This window comes from Caretta caretta, chromosome 4, assembly GCF_965140235.1.
Source record: "Caretta caretta isolate rCarCar2 chromosome 4, rCarCar1.hap1, whole genome shotgun sequence".
Lineage (NCBI taxonomy): Eukaryota > Metazoa > Chordata > Testudines > Cheloniidae > Caretta > Caretta caretta.
Window position 1 is genome coordinate 39,634,889 of NC_134209.1, and position 25,438 is coordinate 39,660,326.

The following is a 25,438-nucleotide window of genomic DNA, read 5'->3' on the forward strand; positions in this document are numbered from 1 at the left end:
ATCCATGTACATGAGAACGGTCACTTTTCTCAATGTCTAGCTAAAATCTGTGGAGTTCCACTAGAGAACCCCTCTATATACTAAAAGTGTCATAACAGATGATGCATCTACAGTGAGTAGAAGCAGTCTTATTGTGTTTAAAAATTGAGATACATTTATATTTACACTGTCACTGGGCTATCCATTTGATCTGGGAGAAGCAACGGATCTGTTGATATGTTGTGCTTTTATCAAAAAACTGTCAGCAGCACCTAGAGTTTGCAAAAACACACACAAAAATAAGGGAGATGGTACTGAAGGAGGAAAAAATTGAGGTTCGCACTGCAGCTTTACTAAGGTTGTAAGAGGCAAATCCCATGGACCAGGGAGAGTTTCAAAGGATACTGGAGGTCTTCAGAGCAGTAAGTTCAGACTAAAAAGCAACTGAGACATGAGAGATCTCTTTTAGTGGAAGAGGGATTTTCTAATAAATCTAGTAAAAGAAATGCCAATACTTAAGCTAGGGGTAGAAACACCTGACTACCAGTGAAAGAAATCCCATCTAAAAAAGAATGAAGCCGAGGACAATAGTTCAAAGCAAAGTGTATACGTAGACAGACAGTATGTGTATATATAGTTTAGCTAATATTAACAGTTTGAAAGTTATAGCATTTGAGTTTCAGGACTCTTTACTCCTCAAGTCACACTCACCACAAGCATTTACTCCAATATGGAGGCACCCACTTTACCCATTAAGAAAATGGTTTTAGATACTGGTTAAAATGACTGTCAGTGTATAAGTAGCCTCAACAGTCTGAAGGTCTATGGTTTTGGCTGGCCTACTGTGGTGATTAGATAAACCACGTCCTGATTTTAAACAAATTTAATGGGTAAAAATTCCAGTGCAGAAAGCATCATATAGCACATCACATTTCAACTGCTATACTAACATCAAACTTCAAAAGCCTCAAATACAAGATTAGGTTAACACGCCTGGTGCGCGCCTCCATTCCCTCATTTGGAAAGATGCATTTTTCATTCCTCGACTAGCTAGAACTAAATTTCGCAGCAAGGCCAACTGATTTCAGACGTGCTCCAGCAAGAACCTGAGAATTCTGCACAAGAGTCAATGTCAAAAATTTAAGTACATTTTCACATTTAATTACATTTAATATAATCAACCTAGTTGTTAGAACATAGATATTCAGGCCTGCCTGTAAAAGTCTATCCTTTAAGAACTTAGGTGTATTTTTTAATCACTTAGCTAGTTACAGGGGTATAAAAAACAAAGAATCAAAATCACATTCTGCCTGTGCATACATGGGCCATCTCTCACTTTGGCTAAGCAGGAGCAGCCATAAGATGGGAAGCGTAGGGTCACATCCTCACATCCCAAACCAGTCACACTGAAATAAGGTGGTATTGGGCTGTTAGGAATACAATCCTGTCCTGATAATGCCCATCACCACCAGATAAAAAAACAGATCTTAAGATGGTTAAAGAAAAGTAGGTTTGATAGCATCCCGTCTGGCAAGAAATCACTTATCAATTATTGTTGTTGCAAACCCTCATTTCTGTATTGTTTTATCGTTATGGCCTCCCATTTCTATTCTTAATCTGTCTAGTTCTCTAATTGTTTCTCTGTTGTATAATTAATTTTGCTAGGTGTAAGTTCATTAGGGTAGTGGGATATAATTGGTTAGAGAATTACATTACAATATGTTAGCATTTATTAGTTAGGTTGAGGTATAGTCGAGAATATTACTATAAAAACTGGGGTCAAACAGGAAGTGGAAGGGAAACAGGAATCGTATTTGTTAAGGGGGGAGAAAGGGGAACAGGGACGCAGGCCAAGGCTCTGCGGCATCAGAGCTGGGAAAGGAACATTAGGGAACAGACTATTGGAGTACAGAGATAAGCCCGACTGGTGTGAAGGTTTTCGGAATATGTTTGTGACATGAAGTGGGAATGTTCTTAATGTTTTTTCTGAATACTGTGTGGGTGCCTCAGTTTCCTCTATGCATTTCTTAATTATCTAGGTGGTGGGATACGGGTGTGTGATTGTCACAGAGCCCGAGAGGGCAGGTGTGATGCCATCTACACAGACACTGGGTGACACCCTGTCTCCCGGCAACTGATGACCTGGGCCACTCCCCTGCAAGGTGTCTACTGAAGGTATTGGAGAACAAAGATCAGGTGGCCTCCTGGCCCGAAAAAGAGAAAAGGCCAGAGGAGGGGTTGGAGGGAGTTTCAGTTTGGAGCTGGCTGGAGAGATGGGGGGAGGGGGGAGGGGCTGGGCTCCCCACCCCCCAAGATGAACCTGACTGAGGGGTCCTGTTTTCTGTACCTACAAGCTCTGTTCCTGTTGTCTAATAAACCTTCTGTTTTACTGGCTGGCTGAGAGTCTCAGTGAATCACAGGAAGTGAGACTGCAGGGCCCTGACTCCCCCACACTCCATGACAGCTTGCTTGGAAACTAACCCCAATAAATAGTGTTTCTCTCCTGCTGGTAATAGCTCACCTTACCTGATCACTCTTGTTACACTGTGTATGGTAACACCCATTGTTTCATGTTCTCTGGGTATATAAAATCCCCCTACTGTATTTTCCACTGCATGCATCCAATGAAGTGAGCTGTAGCTCACGAAAGCTTATGCTCAAATAAATGTGTTAGTCTAAGGTGCCGCAAGTACTCCTTTTCTTTTAACCCCAATAAACATTACATTGTCTGCACTTCGGACTTCTGGTCTTTTGCTGCTTGCTATCTGCATGACAAGAACCAGGGAAGTGGGAGGGTGAAGGGAAAGCCCTCTAACACTAGTTTCCCCAACGTTTATAGTAATACTGAATTCTATATTATGGTATTCTCAAATTTCATGTGTTCCTCATTTATGTTACAGCTACATTAAAGAAGTTGTCAATGAAAAGAGGTATTTTGCAGATGGGTAGTTGAAAAGTTCCATGCTTGCTTTTAGAGATGCCTATCGCTATTATCTAAGCGCCTCCTCCTCCAGACAACCAGAAAAATCATGATGGCATATAGAACCTGGAAAAGTGTGAGGCCATTTGGGTTATGGCATTCAAGAAACAATTAAAGTTTTTCACACTAGGGAAGGCAAACATCTGATCTTTCCCCTCCTCCTTTGAGGGAAGGGCGTGGGCTAGGGAAGAGAAGGAGAAATAAGGAGAAATCAGAATAAATTTTAGCTTTTTAAAAAGCTGCCAGGCCTTATGAAGCACCGTTCTGTAGTAATTTCTGTCTGCAGAAAAGGGTCCCTGTTTACTCTTCCAATATCTTGTTTGTGTCACTCTCTGCTTGATCCCTCCAATTTCTGTTCCTTTCTCGTTTCCCTTTGGTCTTGGTCTCCTCTTCCTTTTTTGGAAGGCATATTTAAGAATACTCCATTAGGATTCCTCAAAAAATCCTGAGTGGAGATTCCATTTGATGGGGAATAGACCTGCCTCCATCCTGAGTCCGCTAATGATACCTTTTTTCAGTTTACAGGGACAGTTTTGAGAAACATGACCAGTATTTCCAAGCAGCTGAGACACTCATCTACAGAGATCTCAGACCCAGCTGGGAAGGAATAAATGAATGACCAGTCTTGGTTCAGAACTTGGATGTACTACTACTAGATGGAAAGATTAGTCTTGTGATAAAAGCACAGGACTAAGAGAATCTAGTTTTCTGTCTGGATCGGCCATGGACTTCCCGTGTAGCTTTGGGCAAACCACCTCTGTATCTCAGTTTTCAAATCTATAAACATGTGATAGCTATATTAAGGATTAAATGTACAGCATTTTAAAGCACTAATTAAGGATTAATTACACTCCAGTGCTCCTGTTAGGGCACTATGGGGTGCAGTGTACTTAAGAAGCAGCACAAGTAATTTGCCCCTGTAGGGAAAGTTATGAACATGGCAAGGTAGTTGGGAGAGTGAAAAAAAGACACCCTCAGTTATGATCCTCATGACAGATTTTAACACACAAAATCAGCATTTACTAAGAGTTTCTGCTAAATTTTTGGCCTAAAAGTTTTACAGTAACTTTGTATTAAGCAGTAATAAGGGAGAAAAGAAATGACAGCATTTCCCTAATATTCCATGTGTATATGAAAGCTACCCAGTGGTTTCAAGACAGGAAACATTTATCACTGTACTATAAAAGTTAATTGCTTATTATATGTGTGTAAAATGGCCAAGTCATTGTTGATGCTGGGAACCAAAAGTGAATTCCTTGGGTTTTGGATGTAAAGTAAACCAAAATTTTAATACTAGTACAAAAAAAAATTAAACAAAAACTACTGTATTTGAGCACATTTATAAGTGTGCATCACATGTAATTTCAAACACTGGACTGTGCTCCAAGTACACACCACTCTACAGAGTATAAATTTTGTAATAAAAAGACTAACTCAATTGAGATCCCTTTTTCAGATGTTATTTAAAAGGTTTGAGAGAAGACATCTGAAGGGAGAGCGAAGACCGCTCAGAGGACCAATGGCACAGCACTTGTGTGCTAATACAGGCCCATACATTGAGTACAGTTAAGAACATTTCATAAATATAGCAGCTAATATAAGAATGTTTAGAGACCTGATAAATTAAGAAGTTAGAATCTTGCAAGACACCTTGCATAACAGGCTATCTGTTCACCCTTCTCTCCCTCACAATTAGAGTTTACATTCCACATCATAGCTGCTGCCCCTCCCTGGTCCAAGTTGAAATACTATCTACTAATTCAACATGAATGCCAGCTGACTTCACCCCATGGATTCTAGTGGGCACCTTTTTCTCTCCTACTGTCAAAGTGTAATAATCTAATGGGGAGTTTAAGACTTGTTTTTGAAGATTAAAAAGTTAAAACAGATTTATTCATTAGAAAAATGCACTGCAGTCTTCTGGTAACTAGTTAAAAAGACACAATAGAAGAGGCTGAATTGATCTACTAAAGTTTCAAAGAAGAATTTGTTTAAACTAAGAATGAGAAATTACAGATCAAAATGTAATTCCAGGAATATTTAAGCCCTAGCAAAAAGGCATTTTAAAAATCACAGCCTTCTCATAATACATTAACTTGGCACTTAAAATGTCAACACCCAAGAATGCATTACAACATTAATCTCCACTCACTGGTTGAGACTTGAGGACTACTCTGTGAAAGGAAGGATTGGACATGTCTAAAAAGAGGAATAAGAATAAAAGAAAATGTAAGTCCGTGTTTTGAGATTAAAAATGGCAGTGTCATCCAGTGACTAAGTTAAATGCCTTTCCCATAACATCCACTCATAGCAGCCATTAGAGTACTAGAATTAGAGCAGAAGACCAGATTAAAAAGCCATAATAGTTCCAGTGCTACTCATACTTAGATGGGGTCTCAAATGCAAGTATAACTAGCAAAAAATATATACAAAAGGCCAGTTACTTGGAAAGTAATAAAATATAATGGAACAAAATCCATTATACTTATTACAAATAAAAAATTAAAAACAAAGGAGTAGACAGATATAAGCTGTGACCTAAGAAACAAGTAAGTCACAAGGGTTAATATTTACATTAAAAAAGCATTAAATTATTAAGAAAGTAAACATGGGCTAAAGTGACCAGAGCAACCAGGCAAGGAATAAAGCCATTGTACAAAAACAGGTACAGAAAACACTGAAAACAAGCCCGAGGATCACTGATATATCTAAAAACACCACATTTTCATTCTTATTAGTTTGCCAATACATTCCATACCTTTCAAGTATGTTCCTGTTTTGTCTTTAGAACCTAAGCTCTTCAGGGCACAAACTAAGTTTATGCAGTGTCTAGCAACGTGGTCCTGATCAGGCCTGGTGGATGCTACCATAGTACAATTGTTACATACAAAAAGAAAAACCCCACTTTAAAAGAACATTAAGCCTATAATTCAAATAGTCAAAAGTTAGGAAGTGTCAGACTTCAGGTGCAACTTTAATTCAGCTACAGTACCTTGTACATGTGCATGAATTATGTTAGTCTAATTATGATCACAAACTATTTAATTGACAGGATCCCTGCCTCAATCAGTGCACAGGATTGTGTAGTTGAAGACCTGCCTCATTTGTTATAGAAGTTAGAATGGGTACAGAGAATAAGGCGGGGATTACAGGAAGAGAAAGGTCTCATGGTTATGGCAGTTGAATGGCACTCCAGAGAACTGGATTCTATTCCCACTTTTCCACACACAGTTCCTGATGCTGGGCAAATTACTTAAACCAAACTTCATAGGTGACCACTACCCGTTTTCTTTATTTTCTGAATGCCTAACTCAAGACACCTTGAGCTTGATTTGCAGACGTGGTGAGCACTCAACTGCAACAGAAGTCAGCTGCAGTTGTGCTTTCAACATATCCAGCACTACAAAAAAGCTAAGTAATCTTTTTTTCAAAAATGGCCATATGCATCTCAAATTAGGCATGCAATATGAATGTATGCTTTCAGGCTTAATCTCTTCGCTTCAATTCACTATACATAAAATTGGTTTATCCCTATCTCACAAGAGTGTTGTGAAGACAACTTCATTAATGTTTGAAGCACTCAGATGCTACGGTAGCAGACACCAGAAAAAGCCTAGGAGGAAATTAATAAATCTGAATTCAGTGCAGTTTGGACGGTGTGCAGAAAATAAGAACTAGGACCACATTTCTTTTTATCCTTATCATTCAGTATATCGAATGGCTACCCATTCAGTGAGTACTGTCCATCCTGTGAATCTAAATGAACATTTCTCTAATTTGAGAAACTGCAACCTTCACATACAAGAAAATCCCTATACTAAAAACATTTCCAAGTTTTTTTTTTAAAAAGTAAAAAACCCCAAACTGTATCAGGTGGAACATACTGACACCCCCCTCCTGCCACAGGTCATCAGCAGATCTGGAACCTTTGAACCACAGCATAGACCACCACCTGAGGTTCCAGTAGAAAGCTGTTATCCTCTTTCAAGCAGCCATGGGGGGGGAGGGGGGGGGGAAACGAATAAGACTCACTTAGCCATGAAACACACTGCTAGTTTGCTACAGCGGAAGACTGTTCAAACGCAGGAATTCATGGTTCAATTCTAGTTTCTGTAGGTGGTTCTCTCTACTCAGACTCTTCTGTTCCCATCCCCCAAGCCTCCTTGTTTTCCTCTGCTCCTATCTCTCCTCCCCGCCCCCCACCCCCCCCAGATCCTATTGTCCCCAACCCTCTGCATTTGAGTCAAGTTTTATCCTCCCTTCTCCATGCTGCTTGGGAGCCAGTAGAGGGAGCTTTGACAACACAGGATAGAGTCCCCGTGTTCTCACACTGATGCCCCTGCAACTAGTTAAGTACAACTGAAATAGAGAATCCTGCTCAGGCCCTTGTGTCTTGGGCTGGAGGATGCTCAGTGCCAATCAGAGAAATTTTCTGCCAAACAAACAAGCCTTTGTTAAATGGAATAATTGTGATTTTTCATACTGGTAGTTCAGCCAAGCTTAAATAAATTTTCCACAGAGACAGCAAATTTTCAATTCCCTGTAACAAAGCATGAAGACACTACAGCTTCTCAGAATATTCTGAAAATGTTTTATAATGGGAATGTTAGGCAACGTAACTTGCATTTTTTAGTGAACACACAACCACTATTTAGATCGGGGTAGGCAACCTCTGGCACGCGTGCCAAAGGCGGCATGCAAGCTGATTTTCAGTGGCACTCACACTGCCCGGGTTCTGGCCACCGGTTCGGGGGGCTCTGCATTTTAATTTAATTTTAAATGAAGCTTCTTAAACATTTTTAAAACCTTATTTACTTTACATACAATAGTTTAGTTATATATTATAGACTTATAGAAAGACCTTCTAAAAACATTAAAATGTATTACTGACACACGAAACCTTAAATTAGAGTGAATAAATGAAGACTCGGTACACCACTTCTGAAAGGTTGCCGACCCCTGATTTAGATTCACACTAAACCTCATGTCAGCATGTCACTTGATTTACTTACCCAGGATTATTTTATTTTAAATTTTGAAGTATTCAAGGTCAATTTTTGAAATTCTTAGTGCAGCTTTTCATTCATGTGAGGCCTAGCTACCACTTAACAAGTGGCTGATTTCTTATGAACCCTGGAATGAAAGCTCATGTACATGGGAAATTTTGCCATTTGAAATGGATAACTATACTACTGCTACAGATATATTGTTGTAACTTCCAGCGTGTAAACGTTCTGGAAGACTGTCCACACAGAAAGTTACACCAGTACACCTGTAGGAATATATATTTTACTCCCGGGAGGTTCAGTCAGCTGATATATCAACTTGAAATACCAAATTCCCCACCCTCAGGCAGGACCATCCCTACTCTCTGAAAGGCCCTCTGATCTGCTATTGTGAAGGGATCAGAAAAAGTTATACTGTAGGCTTTATGCAGGACAGCATCTTCACATCTCCCAAGTGTCTTCACTAAACAGCTGAACTTCTGGTTTCCTCTCAAACCTTCCACTTAGACCCACCCCTCTTGGGGGAGGGGGAAGAGAGAAGAGAAGAATTTGACAGCTGCCCAAATGCTCCTCAACACACAACTATGTTTTTTTGATCCCTCTGCTTTTTTCATCTCAGCTGCAGATTGCATCATGCTCCTTTTGCCACATATAATGCTTCAAGCAGCAGAAGAGTGAAACTAACCAGGTGTAAGGAGAAAAACCTGTTTCTCTTCTCTCCTCACCCATAGTAGTCAGAGACAGTTATGCCCCTGCTGCTTTTAAGGGAAGTGAAACACGTGTTGGAGCACAGACTGCAACACCAAAACAAGGTAGCTGAGATAATATCTTTTATTGGACCAACTTCTGTTGGTGAGAGATGCTCTTTTGAGCTTACAGAGAGCACTTCAGATCTGTGTAAGCTCAAAAGCTTGTCTCTCTCATCCGCAGAAGCTGGTCCCATAAAAGAAACTACCTCACCCAACTTGACTCTAATATCTTGGGACTGACACAGCTACAACAACACTACATACAACAATGCAACCAAATTTTGCCATTTGAAATGAAAACTCCACAACATGAAGAAAAATGAAGCACAACTTAACAGCGACATCTACTTCATGAGTAAATGCAATGAACAAAACATAACTCTTGACCTCTACAGACAAAACTAAAATTGTGCTGAACAGCTCTGCAGACAGACTTCTTAAAAACTGAGGAATCACTTACTGCACCTCACGTACTCCAGAAAGGATCACCTCAGACAAGAAACCACCACATGTACATGGGGAAGAAAAAAGGATCAGGAAAGTCACCTGAAACTCATGCAAGAAATCCAAAACAACTATCAAGAAAAGCTGATGACAGCCATCCAACACAAAAACAAGAAGCGGAACCAACTACTCTACAACCTACAAAACTCCACCTCCAGGAGAAACCATGGCACCAATACCTACTAAATGAACAATACATGATGCCCAAACATCTATCAAGACCACCACTAATGAACTGAATTATCTGCACTCTCTAAGGGTATGTCTACACTGCAATTGACAACCCACAACTAGCCTGTGCCCTCAGACTCATAGGGTTTGGGATAAAGGGCCCTTAACTGCAGTGCAGACATTTGGGCTTATCTGGGCTTCAGCGGCAGCTCTGGGACCCTTCCACCTCACAGGGTCCTAGAGCCCGGGCTCCAGCCTGAGCATCTACACGACAATTAAACAACCTCTTCGCCCAAGCGCCAGCCAAGGGTCTTTAAATGCAGCGTAGACATGCCCCGAGGGACTGAACTTCTGCTCTGTCACAGAACTGGATACCAGACTAAGAGCAGGTCTAAACTACAATCGATGACCTACGTAATTACTGCAGGGACTGATGTCTACACTACCCTCTTTCTGCTAGTGGTGTGCATCCTTACCAGGAGCACTTCTACCGACTGAAGAGGTACAGTCTCGGAGGGAGAGAAGGGTGGTTCTGAGAGCCAGGATTCTCACCTCCCTGCTCCTATGTGGGAGCAGGGGGGAAGCTACCTGAGGCTTCCCGCCTCCAGCAGGGAGATCTGCACCCGGAGTCCAGTCAGCTGCTGACCCCAGGGGACAGCAGGGCTCCCAGAAGGGAGCCCAAATGGCAGGCCAAGCCAGAAGCCTGGGTGGCAGCCTAGCTTATAACAGAGACCCAGTAGCAGCATGGCTGGGAGCACTATAGAGGCTACTGTGAGAGGCAGTAGCTATGTCAGTGGGAGAAAGTCTCCCGCTGACATAGTGCTGTCTAAACCAGTGTTTAGGTCAGTGTAACTTGCCTTGCTCAGGTGCGTGGATTATTCACACCCCTGAGCAACGTAAATTATACCGAAGTGGTAGCAAAGACAAGCCCTGAGTAAGTTTCCCAGACCTGAAAAAGGGGTCTGTGTAAGCTCGGAAGCTTGTCTTTCACCAGCAGAAGTTTGTTCAATAAAGAATATTACCTCACCCACCTTGTCTCTAATATTCTGGAACTGATATGGCTACAATAACACTGCGTACACCAAAACAATTCATTCTTGGCCTTCACAGTTACTTTCAGAGGCCCACTGTCCTTTAAAATAGGCAGGTGGCATTTTTTGTTAATTGTGGCTTTGAAAACAGAGTTTCTGTTTAATCTCAAAAAGCCTGGACAGATTCTTTGTCACCACCACACTATACAGCTAGACCCCATTTGCCGTGACCCTAAAAGCCAGCTCAGAGTCTAACCGATTCCAAGTATAAAGAAAGAATAACACATACTGGAGGATCAAAGTGACTGGAAGGCTATCAGTGCAATTTCTAGCAAGCTGAAAAGAAAAGGTTTAAAATTAGTTGTGTGCTGACCATTACTATTTCATGAAATCTGGACCTTAATTCACGTTTTAGAAAATATTTGCAGTTCACTCAACCAGGAACACACTGGAATCCAAGAATTTTAAAGGTAATCTACAAAAGTATTTTAAAACATTTTCCTTTTCAGATGTTTAAAGGTTGCCTGAAATATTTATTAGTCCTGGTCTACATTACAGGGTTCGAGCGACAGAAGCTGCCTTGCGTCAACCTCACTAAGGAAAGGTCTTCCCTTAAATTTGGCTCCCACAAAGGTAAGTGCCTCTCTATGCCGAGTTAGTACTATACCCCCATGTCCCCACGCGACACAGAGTCACAGCTGACGCAATTAGGTTAACACAGTGTCAGCATAGACACTGTGCTGCTTGCGTCAACTATTACTGGTTTTCAAGAACTGTCCCACACTGACAATACAATTGATACACGTGCTCCTGGTAAGGATGCACACCACTGACCCAAGCAGCCAAATGTGTACACACACACAAGCTATTTAGTATCTGCAGTAGCTGTATGCTGACATAAATTAGCTCGACATTTTGTAGTGTAGACATGGCCTTAATCTTTAAGCTGAAATATCAGAAGTGTCATGGTCTTGCTGGAGAACCTGTGGGAGTTCTCAGGAATATTTATTGTAAGATGTAACGCATCAAGTGAAGGGGCCAGAGTAACAAAGCCTTCATTTATCCAAAATACTAGCCACTGTAGTTAATGACCTGTTAACAAAAACAGTGACAGAAAATCCCTTTCCCTCTTCTTTATCAACTTTCACTCTTTGCTCTTGCAATGCACCCTTTCACTAATTCTCCAGCAATAAGCCTTTTCTGAACTGAAGTATTTTACAAAAGAGGCATTACCACCAATGTAGCTGAAAATATGGTAACATCAGAGGTAATTTTTTTTTTTTTTTTTGGTAAAATCCCTGGTGTACATAATGGCCATAGTCTTCCAGCCTAGATAGGGCTGGAATGTCAAAGCTAATAATGAGAAGAGAAAAAGTCTAAAAACCTTTCAAACTTCTGTCATAAAGCAGCAAAAAAGAAACAACCTCAAAGTTTGTGCTCCAAAGATGACCTACAAAGAGATATCTTATTGTTATCAATTGCTTTTTCCAGGATCTCTTCTACTGCTTAATACCATTTTCTTACAACACCACTTATTTGCCCAACCTTTTAACGAGCACAAATTCCCCAATTCCTGTAACAAGCTCAAAACCTTGCCTCCAAATCACATGATAAAGGCAAACAGAGCAAATCATTGCTCAAGCTATAAACAGGACAACAAGGATTGCTATAGAGTGGCAATTCTCACCTTATTTGGAAGGAAGCCATTTTAAGAAACTTCAGCGACTACTTTTAATACCTCAAATAGTTATATGGTACTAAATAAAGTAACTAAGAACTACGGGACCTCTTTTTCAGCTTCACATATTGAACCATCGTGGCATCTCAGTATAATTTTTCTTAGCATTTCTTACTGAAGACCAATCCAATTGATGCACAGGAAAGGTAATTTATTGTAAGAATGTTCTAGAGGTGGGAAAATCTGTTTAAATTCTGTTGAAACATTTGATTAATTTAAGGGGACACGTAGTTGCTTCTGAGTTTGAATTGTTACAAAATCTAAAGTTACTAAAACTAAAAGATTAGACAAAACTTCTATCTCGTCTCCCCCAATTTGTGTACTCCACATATATGTATACAGTGCTATCAGAGTCAATTTCACTATTTGCCTTGCATAACCAGTTTTCCTTTATTTGCTGTTTGAGAACCCTACACAACAGAATAAAAACTTAAATTAGGAAAATGACAGAACAAAAATATGTTAGAGGGGCTCTAGAACAAGACTAATTTTTAAAGCATGATTTCAAGTTACTAACCCTTTATCAGTGGTCAACAAATCTGAAAAATATTCTGCTTCATATATATATATTTTTTTAAAAACACACTGTCACTCACTAGTGTCCTCTGGGCATTAAATGCAGTGTACATCCTCCATTTGAATCAGTTTTTTAATCCTGCTCCTGCGCTCTCTCCAAAATTATTAGACTGAAGAAAAAACTTTTCCTGCACAATATTATGGAATCTTTGGTCCCATGGTGCACAAACAGATTATAAACGTTTCAATTTCCTTATTTTAAGAGTAGTTGCCATTAAAATGGTTTGATGTAGTCAGATTCCCATTAGATCGGGGTGGCCACCCTGAGCCTGAGGAGGAGTTGGAATTTACCAACATACATTGCCAAAGAGCCACAGTAATACGACAGCAGCCCCACATCAGCTTCCCCTTCCACCCACCAGCAGCTCCGCTGATCAGCACCTCCCTCTCTCTCCCCACACCTACTGATCAGCTGTTTTCTAGCATGCAGGAGACTCTGGGAGGGAGGGGGAGGAGCGAGGGCATGACAGGCTATGGGGAGGGGGCGGGAAGGGGTGGAGTGGGGTCAGTGCCTGTGGCAGAGCCAGAGGTTGAGCAGTGAATACCCCTGGCCCACTGGAAAGTTGTCGCCTGTAACTCCAGCCCCGGAGTCGGTGCCTATACAAGGAGCCGCATATTAACTTCTGAAGAGCTGCATGTGGCTCTGGAGCCACAGGTTAGCCACCCCTGCATTAGATCAATACCATCCCACTTCTTTGGGCAGAAACTGACAAAGTATTTTGCATTGGGAAATAATCTCAAATTGCCACTAAACTGAAAGCTGCCTCGTACCTACAGTACATTGGTAGTAATGTAATGTGCTTATATAAATAAGTGTGAAAAATTAATGCGGTCAGTTATAACATTTTCATCTATTTCTTCCCAAATACCAAAAGTCAGTATTCTGTTTTAATGTTAATTTAACCCTCAAACAAGAAATCAGTAGTTTCAAGGTTAAAACTGAAGACTCAATGACTTGAAGATTCCTTCCTAAAAAGTTACCCCAAAATACATAGCCCAATGTTGTCAGCTATTCTAAAATGCAGCTTCAAAATGGTTGATGAAGTGCCAAGTCCATATTAGATAGCCTTTGTAAATAAATTTTAAAAAAAGTAGTCTTATCCTGAATCCCAACTTCTTGGAACTAATTTCTATACATTAGCTAGACCTGAAAGTCAATTTTTACTTACCTGCCAAGCCCCAAGTTTAATGTTTTGGTTCACTTCAAAGAGCATGGTCCATAACAAAGGAATCAAAACAGATCAGGGATTGAAAGAAAATGCCTCCCCTTTGGGTGTTTGTGCTGTCATCTGCTGAAGACAATGAACTCTGACCTTGGCACGTAAAATTTCTACAGACTTACAAGTTAGACTGAATCAGGTATATACAATTACAGTGCTCTGAGGTCCTGGACTTGCATTTTGCAGCCCTGGACTAGTGCCAAGCACATACTATAAGGAAGCATGGAGTTTCAAAGTCTGATCTGTTGCACCACAAAAATCTAGAATCTGATGTCTGGATGATCTTGCCATTTAAAAGCTGGGGATCCCAGCTCTTCAACCACTAAAGCTAGAGACGGCTGCTTTGTCACTGGTGAGACAGATCTTAAATTCACCTCATTTGTTTACGATTTTATTTTCTTATGCTTCGATTTTAGCATCAATTCTCCTGAGAGCACTAGAAAGCACCTCAAAATCCCAAATTACAGATAAAAGATTAATCTAACTATAATTGTCTCAGATGACAACTGCTGAAAATCAAGTCACAACTGTAAACAGAACAAACTGAGGCATACTTGCAGCCTGGTTTGGCTACACTAGTCAAAAATTGTTACCATTTCCAACCACTAACCCTGGACAAGAAAGATTTTAACCCCTGGACATACACTTGTATTATTAGTCATGTTTATTACAACAGTGCCTAAAAACCATCTAAGAATGCAGCCCCATTTTGTTAAGCACTGTAGACAGTCCCTACACCCCAAAGATCTTACAATCTAAATAGACTTCTTGGTACAAAATTACTTTTAAAAATGTGCTAAGGCTCCAAGTAAAATATCAGGTTAAGTATAGACTATGCATCTGAAAGTTTGTCTTGATTTATGCTTGACAAATTCCTCGGCCCTACAGAAGTCTGAGTTCAGGATGCATTTCACTTGCATGAGTTGGTGACAAAGCGTACCAGGGAGTCTCCCAGCTGCATTTTAATTTAAGTTTTATATCATCCACTGTTACAGTGGAAACAAGTTTTGGTAGCAGGTTTACCAGAAACTATTTTGAAAGTGTTTTAAGAGTGTCATTTTAATTCAAATCTACAATTCTCCTACTTATAACAGTTTTGAATTTAAGAGTTGTGTTATTCTTGAGTGCAAGCAATAAATTAAGACACAGTAACCACATTATGCTCCTGTTAGATAACCAAACTAGTAAGTCAAGCCACCAGACCTCCTCCACAGTAAGAGTGTCAAGTTACTGTAATATTTAAGAAAAAAATATGACAAACCCTAATCATTGTATCCAAAATTGACATTTTCAGTGTATGATTTAAGGGCACTATGAGTTTCTGGCTTGTTGGCAAGCTGTAAAGTGACCAGGAGAAAAATAATCCATCCAGTCTCAAAATATTTAAAATGCCATAATGCTTGTAAGTACAGATCAACACCAATTTAGAGCTTAAGCTATTTATCTTTAATCATGCTTGTCATTAAGACCCCAACAGTTTGGGAGCGTGGATGCTGCACAATAACACTAAACCTTTGTTCCACAGGAACGTCACAACTGAAATTAAGATTTACAAGTTATCTAAACCCCACCCTCTGCCACTAACCTTCCTCTCAGGAAAGGCTAGACTGCCTTCACCCCAACATTTTTTCTGAGTTAGCTGTAAAGTTACTCCACCCTGCTGGATTGTGCAAGGACGAAATTCTCAATACATCACACAGTCTTCCGCCCCCAATAAAGCAAGAGATGAGGTAAAAAGCCATTCCTCTACATTATGAAAGTAGTGGGTTTGCAGGGGGAAGGGGAAATCTAGAGGAATAGGAGCAGCTGCTGCTATATAGTGTGACTTGACGGGAGCGTGGACGTGTGTGTGTGTCATGTTATTGCAGAAACCAAGAGACCCGGAAAGAGCCTGAACTAGGCAAACCCGCCGCCATCTTACAATGCGGGAAAGAAGTTACACGGCAGGGAAGAGAAACCAATCGGGCCGGGAGGCGGATTCCCCCCTTGGGAAGGAGCGACCCAGCACCGACTGTCCCTGCGATGTAAACACAGCCACAGCACAGCCGGGGAATCAGTAACAGCAGCAGCGGAAGCGATGGAGGCGAGAAGCCGACACCATCTCCGCGCCGGGTGACACTGACATTTAGAGCCCCTGCCCTGGCCCTCCGGACAGCCCACAGCGTCCCCGCGGGGCCACCGCGACCTTCCCGGTGACTGCGACAAAAGGGGCTCCCGGGCGACATCGCCCGCCCTCCCCACGCAGCCAGCCCGAGCCCCGGAAGGAGATCAGCCACCCCCCTGCCCGGCAGGCCCCCTGCTCCTCACCGCAGACGAGGGTCACCCGCCCCGGCCGGACGCCCCCCTCACTCCCCACCACAGCCGGGGGCACCGCGCACGCACCAGGCAACGCTGACCCCTTCCCGTCCGTGCGGGACCCAATAACCCCGAGCGACAGCAACACCGCCCCAGGGACTCGCCCCCGCCGGGGCCTGACGCGCAACCCGGCGTCGGGGAGGGGGGATGGGGGGCAGCAGCGCCGTCTCCCCAGCCCGCCCCTCGCTCACCTTGTTGATGCGTTTGAGCGCCATTGTGTGTGTGTGTGCGTGTGTGCGCGCGCCGCCGCCGCCGCCCGCCGGGCCTGTCTCTGCGCCGCGGTGACTCCGGGCTCCGCTCGCGCTGAGGGGGGAGGGGGGAGAGGTGCGTCTCTCCTTCCTCCGGAAACAGCCAGGGGCGCCCGCCCGCACGGAGCGCAGCCGCCCAGAGCCTCCTCCCGACGGGCGGGCCCGGCCCCTTCCCCGGAGATCGCTGGCTGCTCCTGCCGCCGCCTGTCCCGCCCGGGAGAGAACAGACGATGAGCTGAGCCTCCGCCGCCACGGAAGAAACCGAGCTCAGCCCCCTTGCACACCCGCCGCCGGTGGCGAGGCCGAGGAAGAAAGGAGGGGACAGCAGGCACCGCCCCCCGCTCCCGGGGGCGGGTCACTGAGGAACCTCGCCTGCACCCCCCTCCGACTGGAGCGGGGGAGGGACGTGCTAACCGCCGCCGCCTGGGAATCCGCGCACGCGCTCCCGAGACTGATGGGGGGGAAGTCCGGGGGACAGGCTCAGACTCGTGCAAGCTGCGCGCATGCGCCTTCTAGTGCTGCGGGGGTGGGGAGGGAAGAGAGGAAGAGCGCATGCGTTCCTGTTCCGGGGAGGGCAAAGAGGTGCCGCTTCGCCAATCAGGAGCTCGTCGTTCCCTCTTCGCAGACAGTGTGAAACGGGAGCTTCCGGTGCATTAGGCAGGGCCCAGTGGGCGGTTTGTCCGTCGCTCTGCGGGCTACGGAGCAGCTCACAGAGCGAAGGGTCTTGCCGGGCCTTCGATGCTCCTGCGTGCCCGGCTCGTGATCGCTCGCTCGCTCGTCCCCGCCCCGAAGGGGTTCGTCTGTGCGTGTACACAAAATGGCCGTTGCGGCCGGATCTGCGTTCGTGTTTGGCTAACCGCGTCCTGGTATCCCTCCGCTCAGCCGCCGTGAAGGGGAAACAAACCCCAGCGCGGCTAGAGGAGGAGTGGCAGGAACGCCCCTCCCCTTCCTGTTGGTTTCCCTGTGTCCTGGGTGTGTTTCCGGGTCCGTGTACGTCCTGTATAGGCGCGGCAGGTTTGCGCCTCGGTGGAGTGGAGGTCAGTCGTGTCCCCAGCTGGGTTCACCTGGCCCAGTTACACTGGGGCATAGTTACGCTGCCTTGCTTGTGCTAGGATTGTTGGATGTACAGCCACATCTTCAGCAAAGGACTTCAAAGGGAAACTGCAGAACTAAAATTAATTTGCAAATTTAACACCATTAATTTGGGGTTGAATAGGGCCTGGGAGTGGCTGGCTGACTACAAAAGCAGCTTTTCCTCTCCTGGAATTGACACCTGCTCATCAATTACTGGATGTGGACTACATCCAGCCTGATCGAATTGTCCCTGTCAACGCTGGTTTTCCACTTGTGAAGTAACTCCCTTCACTTCATGTGTCAGTATACAATGCCTGCATCTGTATTTTCCACTCCATGCATCTGAAGAAGTGGGATTTTTACCCACAAAAGCTTATGCTCAAATAAATCTCTTAGTCTTTAAGGTGCCACCAGACTCCCTGTTTGGTGGATACAGACTAACACTGCTACCCCCTGATTCAGAAACATCTTGGTTAGGGTTGCTAACTTTCTAATTGCACAAAAAATTGCAACAACACCCTTGTTCTGCCGTGAAGTCCTGCTCTTTCCCCAAGGCCCCACCCCCTGCTAACTCCAGCTCCCCCATCCTCACTCATTTTCACTAGGTTGAGGTGCAGGAGGGGGGTGAGGCTGGAGATGAAGGGTTTGGGGTGCAGGAGGGGGCTCTGAGCTGGGGCGAAGGCATTCAGCATGTGGGAGGGTGTTCTGAGCAGGGGTAAGGCCATAGGATGGGGTGCTGGGCACAGGCTCCAGGAGGTAGTTTGGGTGCAGAAGGGGGCTTGGCTGGGGATTTGGGGTGCAGACTCTGGGTGGCGCTTACCTCAGGTGGCTTCTGGGAAGTGGCCACCATGTCCCTCTGGCTCCTAGGCAGAGGCGTGGCCAGGTGGCGTGGCTCCTGCAGCCTCCATTGGCTGCAGTTCCCGGCCAATGGGAGTTGTGGAGCCAGCGCTCGGGGCGGGGGCAGCACATGGCGTCCCAGTGGCTACCCCTATGCCTAGGAACCAGAGGGACACGCCCACCGCTTCCTGAGAGCCACGCAGAGCCGGGTAGGGAGCCTGCTAGCCCTGTGCCAACTGGACTTTTAATGGCCCAGTCTGCAGTCCTGATCGGAGCTGCCAGGGTCCCTTTTCGACCAGCTGTTCCGTTAAAAAAACAGGTGGAAACCCTATCTTGCTTGCTGTGACAATGGCTCTGTGGCTCCTGATCCTTGCATGGCCTTAGTCCTTCCGTGGCTCTCAATTCCCATTCCCCCTGGGCCATGTCTGACCCCCTCCCCATTCCTACCACTGCTCAGCAATTAAAAAGTTAAAGGTGACATTATTAACTTTATAATTAGCTCCTGAATGAGAATAGGCGTGGACAAATTGCAGAAAGTCCAGCAAAGAGCAACAAAAATGAATAAAGGTCTAGAGAACATGACCTATGAGGGAAGACTGAAAAAATTGGGTTTGTTTAGTTGGGTGAAGAAAAGATTGAGAGGGAACATGATAACAGTTTTCAAGTACATAAGAGGTTGTTACAAAGAGGAGGGAAAAAAAATGTTCTCCTTAGCCTCTGAAGATAGGACAAGAAGCAATGGGCTTAAATTGCAGCAAGGGCAGTTTAGGTTACAATTTGTCAGGGTACTTAAACACTGGTATAAATTACCTAGGGAGGTTGTGGAATCTCCATAATTGAAGATTTTTAAGAGCAGGTTGGACAAACACGTGCCAGTGAGGGTCTAGGTAATACTTAGTGCTGCAATGAATGTATGGGACTGGACTAGACCTCTCTGGAGGTCCTTCCAGTCCTACAATTCTATGATGGAAGTTCACACATCAGGACTATTATTTCAGGCTGTCTGCAGACCAAGGCAAACAACACTTTTGGAAGCCTACCTTTTTGATAACCATGAGGACTAGAAATCTTATTTAAAAAACAGTTTAGATTTGGGAGAATCTGACTCTGCCACTGCATTCCCAAATGTGTCAAAAGGGCAATGTGTTTGACACTTCTGCTCTGCAGTGAGTGACTCTTAAGTAAATTAAGTCCTGATGTCTCCAAGAAACAAAATAGAGCTTGTTTTATGTGATCACAATTTATCTTGGACTCCTGTATGATCTTCAGAGAATGGGGTCAGGAGAAAGTCAAGACTCTGGAGAAGGCTAGGTGCATGGTGCATATAAGAGGCTCCTCTGAGAATGGAACATGAGGTCCCTTTAGGGTGACCAGACTCCCAATATTAGGGGCTTCATCTTATATAGGCAACTATGCCTCCCTCCAAAAAAGTATTCCAATTTTTTGTACTTGCTATCTGGTCACCCTAGGGCCCTTGCAGCAAGAGCTGGGAGGATTCTGGGAATGGTATAAGAAGCCCTCTGTAGGAGGTCAGGTATGATGCTGAGACTTGGCTTATTCATTTTACAAGACCATCAGAATAGTAAAGCCAAAAATACAATTGTATGCCTGCCTCTTTAGGGGGAAGAGCTGTGGCTCAAGCAAATATTTAAGAAAGAGTCTACACTCTTCCAAGATTTTGAAAATGACACCTACTTCAAGCCTTATGTCCATTTCTGTTCTAGGAACAGGGGGTGGTACCTGGATCCTCAAGCACTTAGAGTCATTCTCTCTGGAATTAACTTGATTATCACACTGAGATCCATGGACTACTGTAATTCTCCCAGAACACTTCTAAATGACCCATGAAACTGCTGCTTTTATCCTGGTGGAGTAACTGGTCAGTCTTAAACATTGATGCTTCCTGTCTAAAGGTTGATAAAGCCTTTTTTATATAGGTAACTCAGAACAAGGCTGCTTTCTAACTTTGTATTAGATGCTTCTATTTGTGTAAATTCAATCATACTTAGATTTTTGAGGCAAGAACCTCACCCCATTTTGGTGAAGTAGCAAACATGTAAGAGGACAAAATCAAACTGCAAACTGACCTGGAGAGATTAGAGCAGTGGAGTTTTCAGGAAATTATGGGAGGTTTACTATTAACAACTGTGATGTCCAGAGAAAAGAAATAACCAGCATAGATACATAATTGAGGAGCATAACCAAACAATCATATCCATTTCAGTGATTTGAGTTTGTTTTCATTATGTTGTCTTTAGTATTGCTCTGTTATTACTTTTCTGTGTACCCAAGGAGTCTAGTTACTGCAGAAGAGATGTGGGCCCAGGAGGGAAAGTGTCCACAAGAAAATCTCAATCTTTAAAAATGTTTCCCAGTATAAAAAAGTTTGAGAAGAACTGGGTTATAGGGCAAACACATTGAAAATAATATTCTGCCTTATAAAATTAAATGTTTTTTAATATGGGACTGATATGTGGCTGTTAAGGGATTTTAGCAAGTGTGGCCCTAAGAAAAAAATGATGTTTTTCTGTGTGATAAATTTTACCCATTCTAAGCATCTTCTTTGCTCCTACTCCTTTTGTTACCCAGATGCTTGCATCAGCACTACACCATATAATCATTATTACTGTGGTCCAAACCACATCTTTCATTAATGTCTCTACATTGTTTTGGGCCATCACTATAGAATACCTTACTGTTACTTATAGCTTGTTGTAATCCTGAAAGTGAATAATTTTGGAGAAATAAGTAAAATTCCAACTATCCATTTTTGAAAAATTTTCACTAATTAACAGTTTTTAGACACTTTTTAAATGTGGAATACTCAAAAATTGTTCTATTTTGAAATCTGAAATCTGATTAGGCATCTTTGAGGATGTCATGCTTTGCTATTTTATAATAAAATGGTTGAGAAATACATTATAAATGAGTGAAAATATAGCATACATCTCTGTAATTTTTCTTGCTCATGTAAGTGTGCAAGAATAGTTATCCTGGTAAACATCTTGTTTTTGTGTGCTATTTCAAAGATCACACATCAAAATAAAAACATATTTGAAAGTGTGATCTCATGTACTTGTGATAAAATAAAAATAACTGCTGAGTGGTTTCATGTGTGGTCATTGGTTTGTCATAGATTATCATTTCTGTAAATAAGAATATATTGTCATGTTACGTGAATATACATGATGAAATAAAAAATAGGTAGTTTGTATGCTCAATAGTTTTTATTTAAAAGCAATTAAATTAAATACATTATAGTATGTTAATGTAACATGATACTTGAGATTTTAATTCTAAAAAGGCAAGGACATTTAAAGTTATGTTATTAATTTATTTAGAGTTATAAAAAAATAAAAACAGGGCACTGCCCAAGGTTTTAGCTCCCCTGCCATAAATTACAAAAACATATAATAATAAACACTGGAAGAAGAAACTCTCTCCTACCAGTCTGATTTCTCTCAAATCTTTTAGCAATGTTATATATATATATATTTATCAGCTTTCAAAATTATCATGAATATTCAGTAACTCTTTGATCTCAACAAGAATAATTAGATTAGTCTTTACTAACGTGCAAGTAAGGGTTTGCAGGTTCCGGCCCTATTATAAAAGCCTGTGCAGAGCTTTGCAATGCTGACATAAAGTAATGAAGATAACACCAAATGAAGTAATGGAAAATACTAGTGAGACAAGTTATGATTGCTGTAGGAACAATGAATATGGATTTCCTGATTTACATACATTTAGCATTTCAACCTTAATATATTTGCCCTGATCTGCTGAGGTAGTACTCAAGTGCATTGCAAAATTGGCTCCTTGAGTGTTTTCTGGTCAGAGAATTTCAGGATTTTATTTTAATTGCATTTACACTGATTTTATTCCAATATAAAGCCACTGACTTCAGTTTAGTTATTCCTGATTTAAGAACCAGGCCCAGCGTGTCCAAAGAGTTCCATAGAGCTTTCAGGCCAGATTATGCTCTCAGCTACACCAGCATAAATGTAGAATAAATTCAATTATTTCAGTAGAGTTACTGAAGGTTTACACTAGTGCAACAGAGATCAGAATTTGATCTTGCATTCACACTTGTGTAAATCCAGAATAAACCCATTGAAGTGAAGGGAGTTATACAAATGTAAAACCAATGAGAGATCAGAATCAGGCCCTTTGCCTTTATATCCACCGGTTCCAAATCAGCATTCCTCAGCTTGGTATTTGATTCAGTTTAATGAAGCATTTGTGATATTTAGTATCTTGTTCTGCCTTAATCTAGGATTGTTGCCATTTGGTTTAGAGTGTGAGGATAATTTCATTGGTAGTTTATTCAAATGCTTCTTACCAGGTATCATGGATCCTACAGGCCCGGTGCTCTCAAACAGCTCTGTAATAGCCCCCAGGAGAACTGCCTTCAGAGGTCAATCCTCAAGGGTTGCATGCTTTCTCTGTGGTAAGTCCTGTGGCTTCACTGGCTCTGGGGACTGAACCTCAGAGCCTTCAGCACCCTTCCTTCACACCGTGAGATCCCCTCAGCAAGTCCACCTGAATTGGACACATGGGAGAGAGTTACACACGAAGGGAGCAATGCACCCCAACTTAATCTGGAGCGACTCTCAGCCAGCATTGTAAAAACAGTTTTGTTTTGTTTTTTGGTTTGTTTTTAAAGATATACGGAACATAGCGTAGGAAGCCCTTAGGTTAGCATAGGAAACAGGAAGCTACAGCGAAGTCCAGCTGGGTCTGTACAGAGCCCAGGGCTCTCTCTCAGCCCACAGTCGAGAAGTGTCTCCGCTTCCAGCAACCCACACTATACAATCCCCCACCTGGCCCCTCCTCAGTCCTTTGTTCTTCTTCCTGGGCAAACTTGTCAACTGGCTAGCCACCTTAGTTTTTTGTTCTCCAGCTGGTCCAAACTGGCCGGCTTCCTGAAGAGGCAGTCCATGGTCATTAGTTGATAGGTACCTTTGTCTTCTGTGAGATCACAGATGAGTAACAAGGGGGTTAATCCCTTCCTCAGGGTCAGTGCTGCCAGACCTGGCACTGGGAGTGAGAGCCTGAATCAGGAATCTCTAGAGCACTATTATTAAAATCAACAGCTTAACATAAAATGACTTATCCTAATAGCACAATGCTACTGGTCATACTTATCCAGCAGTTACTTTGAACTGAGTTTAGGTGCGTTGCGGAGATCATATACTCAGGCTTCAACAGAGAAAGCTAATACTTGCTTGAACTATTATTAGTCCCTGCCATTCAAATCACACTGCACTGCAGGAACTGGCATTCTCACCTTTGATGTCCCATATAATGCTACAATAATTGGCATTTTACTTCACAGGGAACTTTAAAATTAAACAATGGTACATATTATTGGTATGGTACAGTAGGTACTAAGGCATTTTATAAACAGAGCACCTACTTTTAAAATATAACAGTTCCATTGTAATAATCCTGAACAATAGCCAGACTAAATAGTAATATAATCTTGCTCAGGTTTTTCAGGTAGGAATTCTTCTCTTATTATATTCTAAAATAATGTAACAGTAATTTTATAATTTTCTACTTAGAATATATCCATTATTTATATTACAAATAATAACGTACAATAGTTTTTTGCTATAGCCTCTCAGTTATGGAGTTCAGTAAGGAATACTGGATATTTGCAATGAACATTAGTGGAAGTCACTGGATACAAATCCAATGGGACTCATTTTTTCATTTTATAAGAATGTCAGAGATTCTTTTACTTCATATCATCTTAAAACAATAGGGCTGAAGAACAATTTTTTGTTCTATCATTGGAATGGACCAGTTTGTACTAAATGAACCAGGGGGTTATCTTTTATTTTTCACAAAATATCCTACGGAGGAACTTTCCTATTGTCCCTATGGAAACCATTATCTTCTACTTCAACCTGAACACTGTGCTGTCCTAGAACACTGTGTTACACACTCAGTGAGAACAGGTGTTCGCATGGCACTGTTGTAGCCAGTGTTGCAAGGTATTTATGTGCCAGACGCGCTAAAGATTCCTATGCCTCTTCATGCTTCGGCCATCATTCCAGAGGACATGCTTCCATGCTGATGACGCTCATTAAAAAAATAATGTGTTAATTAAATTTGCGACTGAACTCCTTGGGGGAGAATTGTATGTCTACTGCTCTGTTTTACCTGCATTCTGCCATATATTTCATGTTATAGCTGTGCTGGATGATGACTCAGCACATGTTGTTCGTTTTAAGAACACTTTCACTGCAAATTTGACAAAATGCAAAGAAGGTACCAATGTGAAATTTCTAAAGATAGCTATAGCACTCGACCCAAGGTTTAAGAATCTGAAGTGCCTTCCAAAATCTGAGAGGGATGAGGCGCGGAGCATGCTTTCAGAAGTCTTAAAAGAGCAACACTCTGATGTGGAAACTACAGAACCCAAACCACCAAAAAAGAAAATCAACCTTCTCCTGGTGGCATCTGACTCTGATGATGAAAATGAACATGCATCGGTCCACACTGCTCAGCTCGTTATCGAGCAGAATCCATCATCAGCATGGACGCATGTCCTCTGGAATGGTGGTTGAAGCATGAAGGGACATATGAATCGTTAGCGCATCTGGCATGTAAATATCTTGTGATGCTGGCTACAACAGTGCCATGAGAATGCCTGTTCTCACTTTCAGGCGACACTGTAAACAAGAAGCAGGCAGCATTATCTTCTGCAAATGTAAACAAACTTGTTTGTCTGAGCGATTTGCTGAACAAGAAATAGGACTGATTAGACTTGTAGGGTCTAAAGTTTTACATTATTTGAATTTGAGTGCAGGTTTTTTGGTACATAATTCTACATTTTTAAGTTCAACTTTTATGATAAAGAGATTGCACTACAGTACTTATATTAGGTTAATTGAAAAATACTATTTCTTTTGTTTTTTATAGTGCAAATATTTGTAATAAAAAATAAAGTGAGCACTGT

At 42.4% G+C, this 25,438-nt stretch overlaps 1 protein-coding gene and 1 long non-coding RNA gene across 4 annotated transcripts in view; one reads left to right on the forward strand and one right to left on the reverse strand.

Moving 5' to 3' along the window:
- The window catches only part of UBE2D3 (ubiquitin conjugating enzyme E2 D3), a 29,105-nt gene extending 12,218 nt beyond the window's left edge, over window positions 1-16,887 (reverse strand). The window contains exon 1 of one of the 3 annotated variants that reach the window (XM_075127548.1): window positions 16,501-16,887. In XM_075127548.1, the coding sequence (XP_074983649.1) occupies window positions 16,501-16,524 (24 nt within the window). In that variant the 5' untranslated portion in view covers window positions 16,525-16,887. Of the gene's footprint in view, window positions 1-16,336; window positions 16,387-16,500 lie in introns of those variants that run through there. The other 2 variants (XM_048846633.2, XM_075127549.1) reach the window with 2 other exon arrangements.
- Window positions 16,888-17,473: 586 nt separating this feature from the next.
- Window positions 17,474-21,574, forward strand: LOC125635233 (uncharacterized). The gene is made up of 2 exons (XR_007356180.2): window positions 17,474-17,594; window positions 20,193-21,574. It is a non-coding gene; the product is annotated as an uncharacterized LOC125635233 (long non-coding RNA).
- Window positions 21,575-25,438: the final 3,864 nt, after the last annotated feature.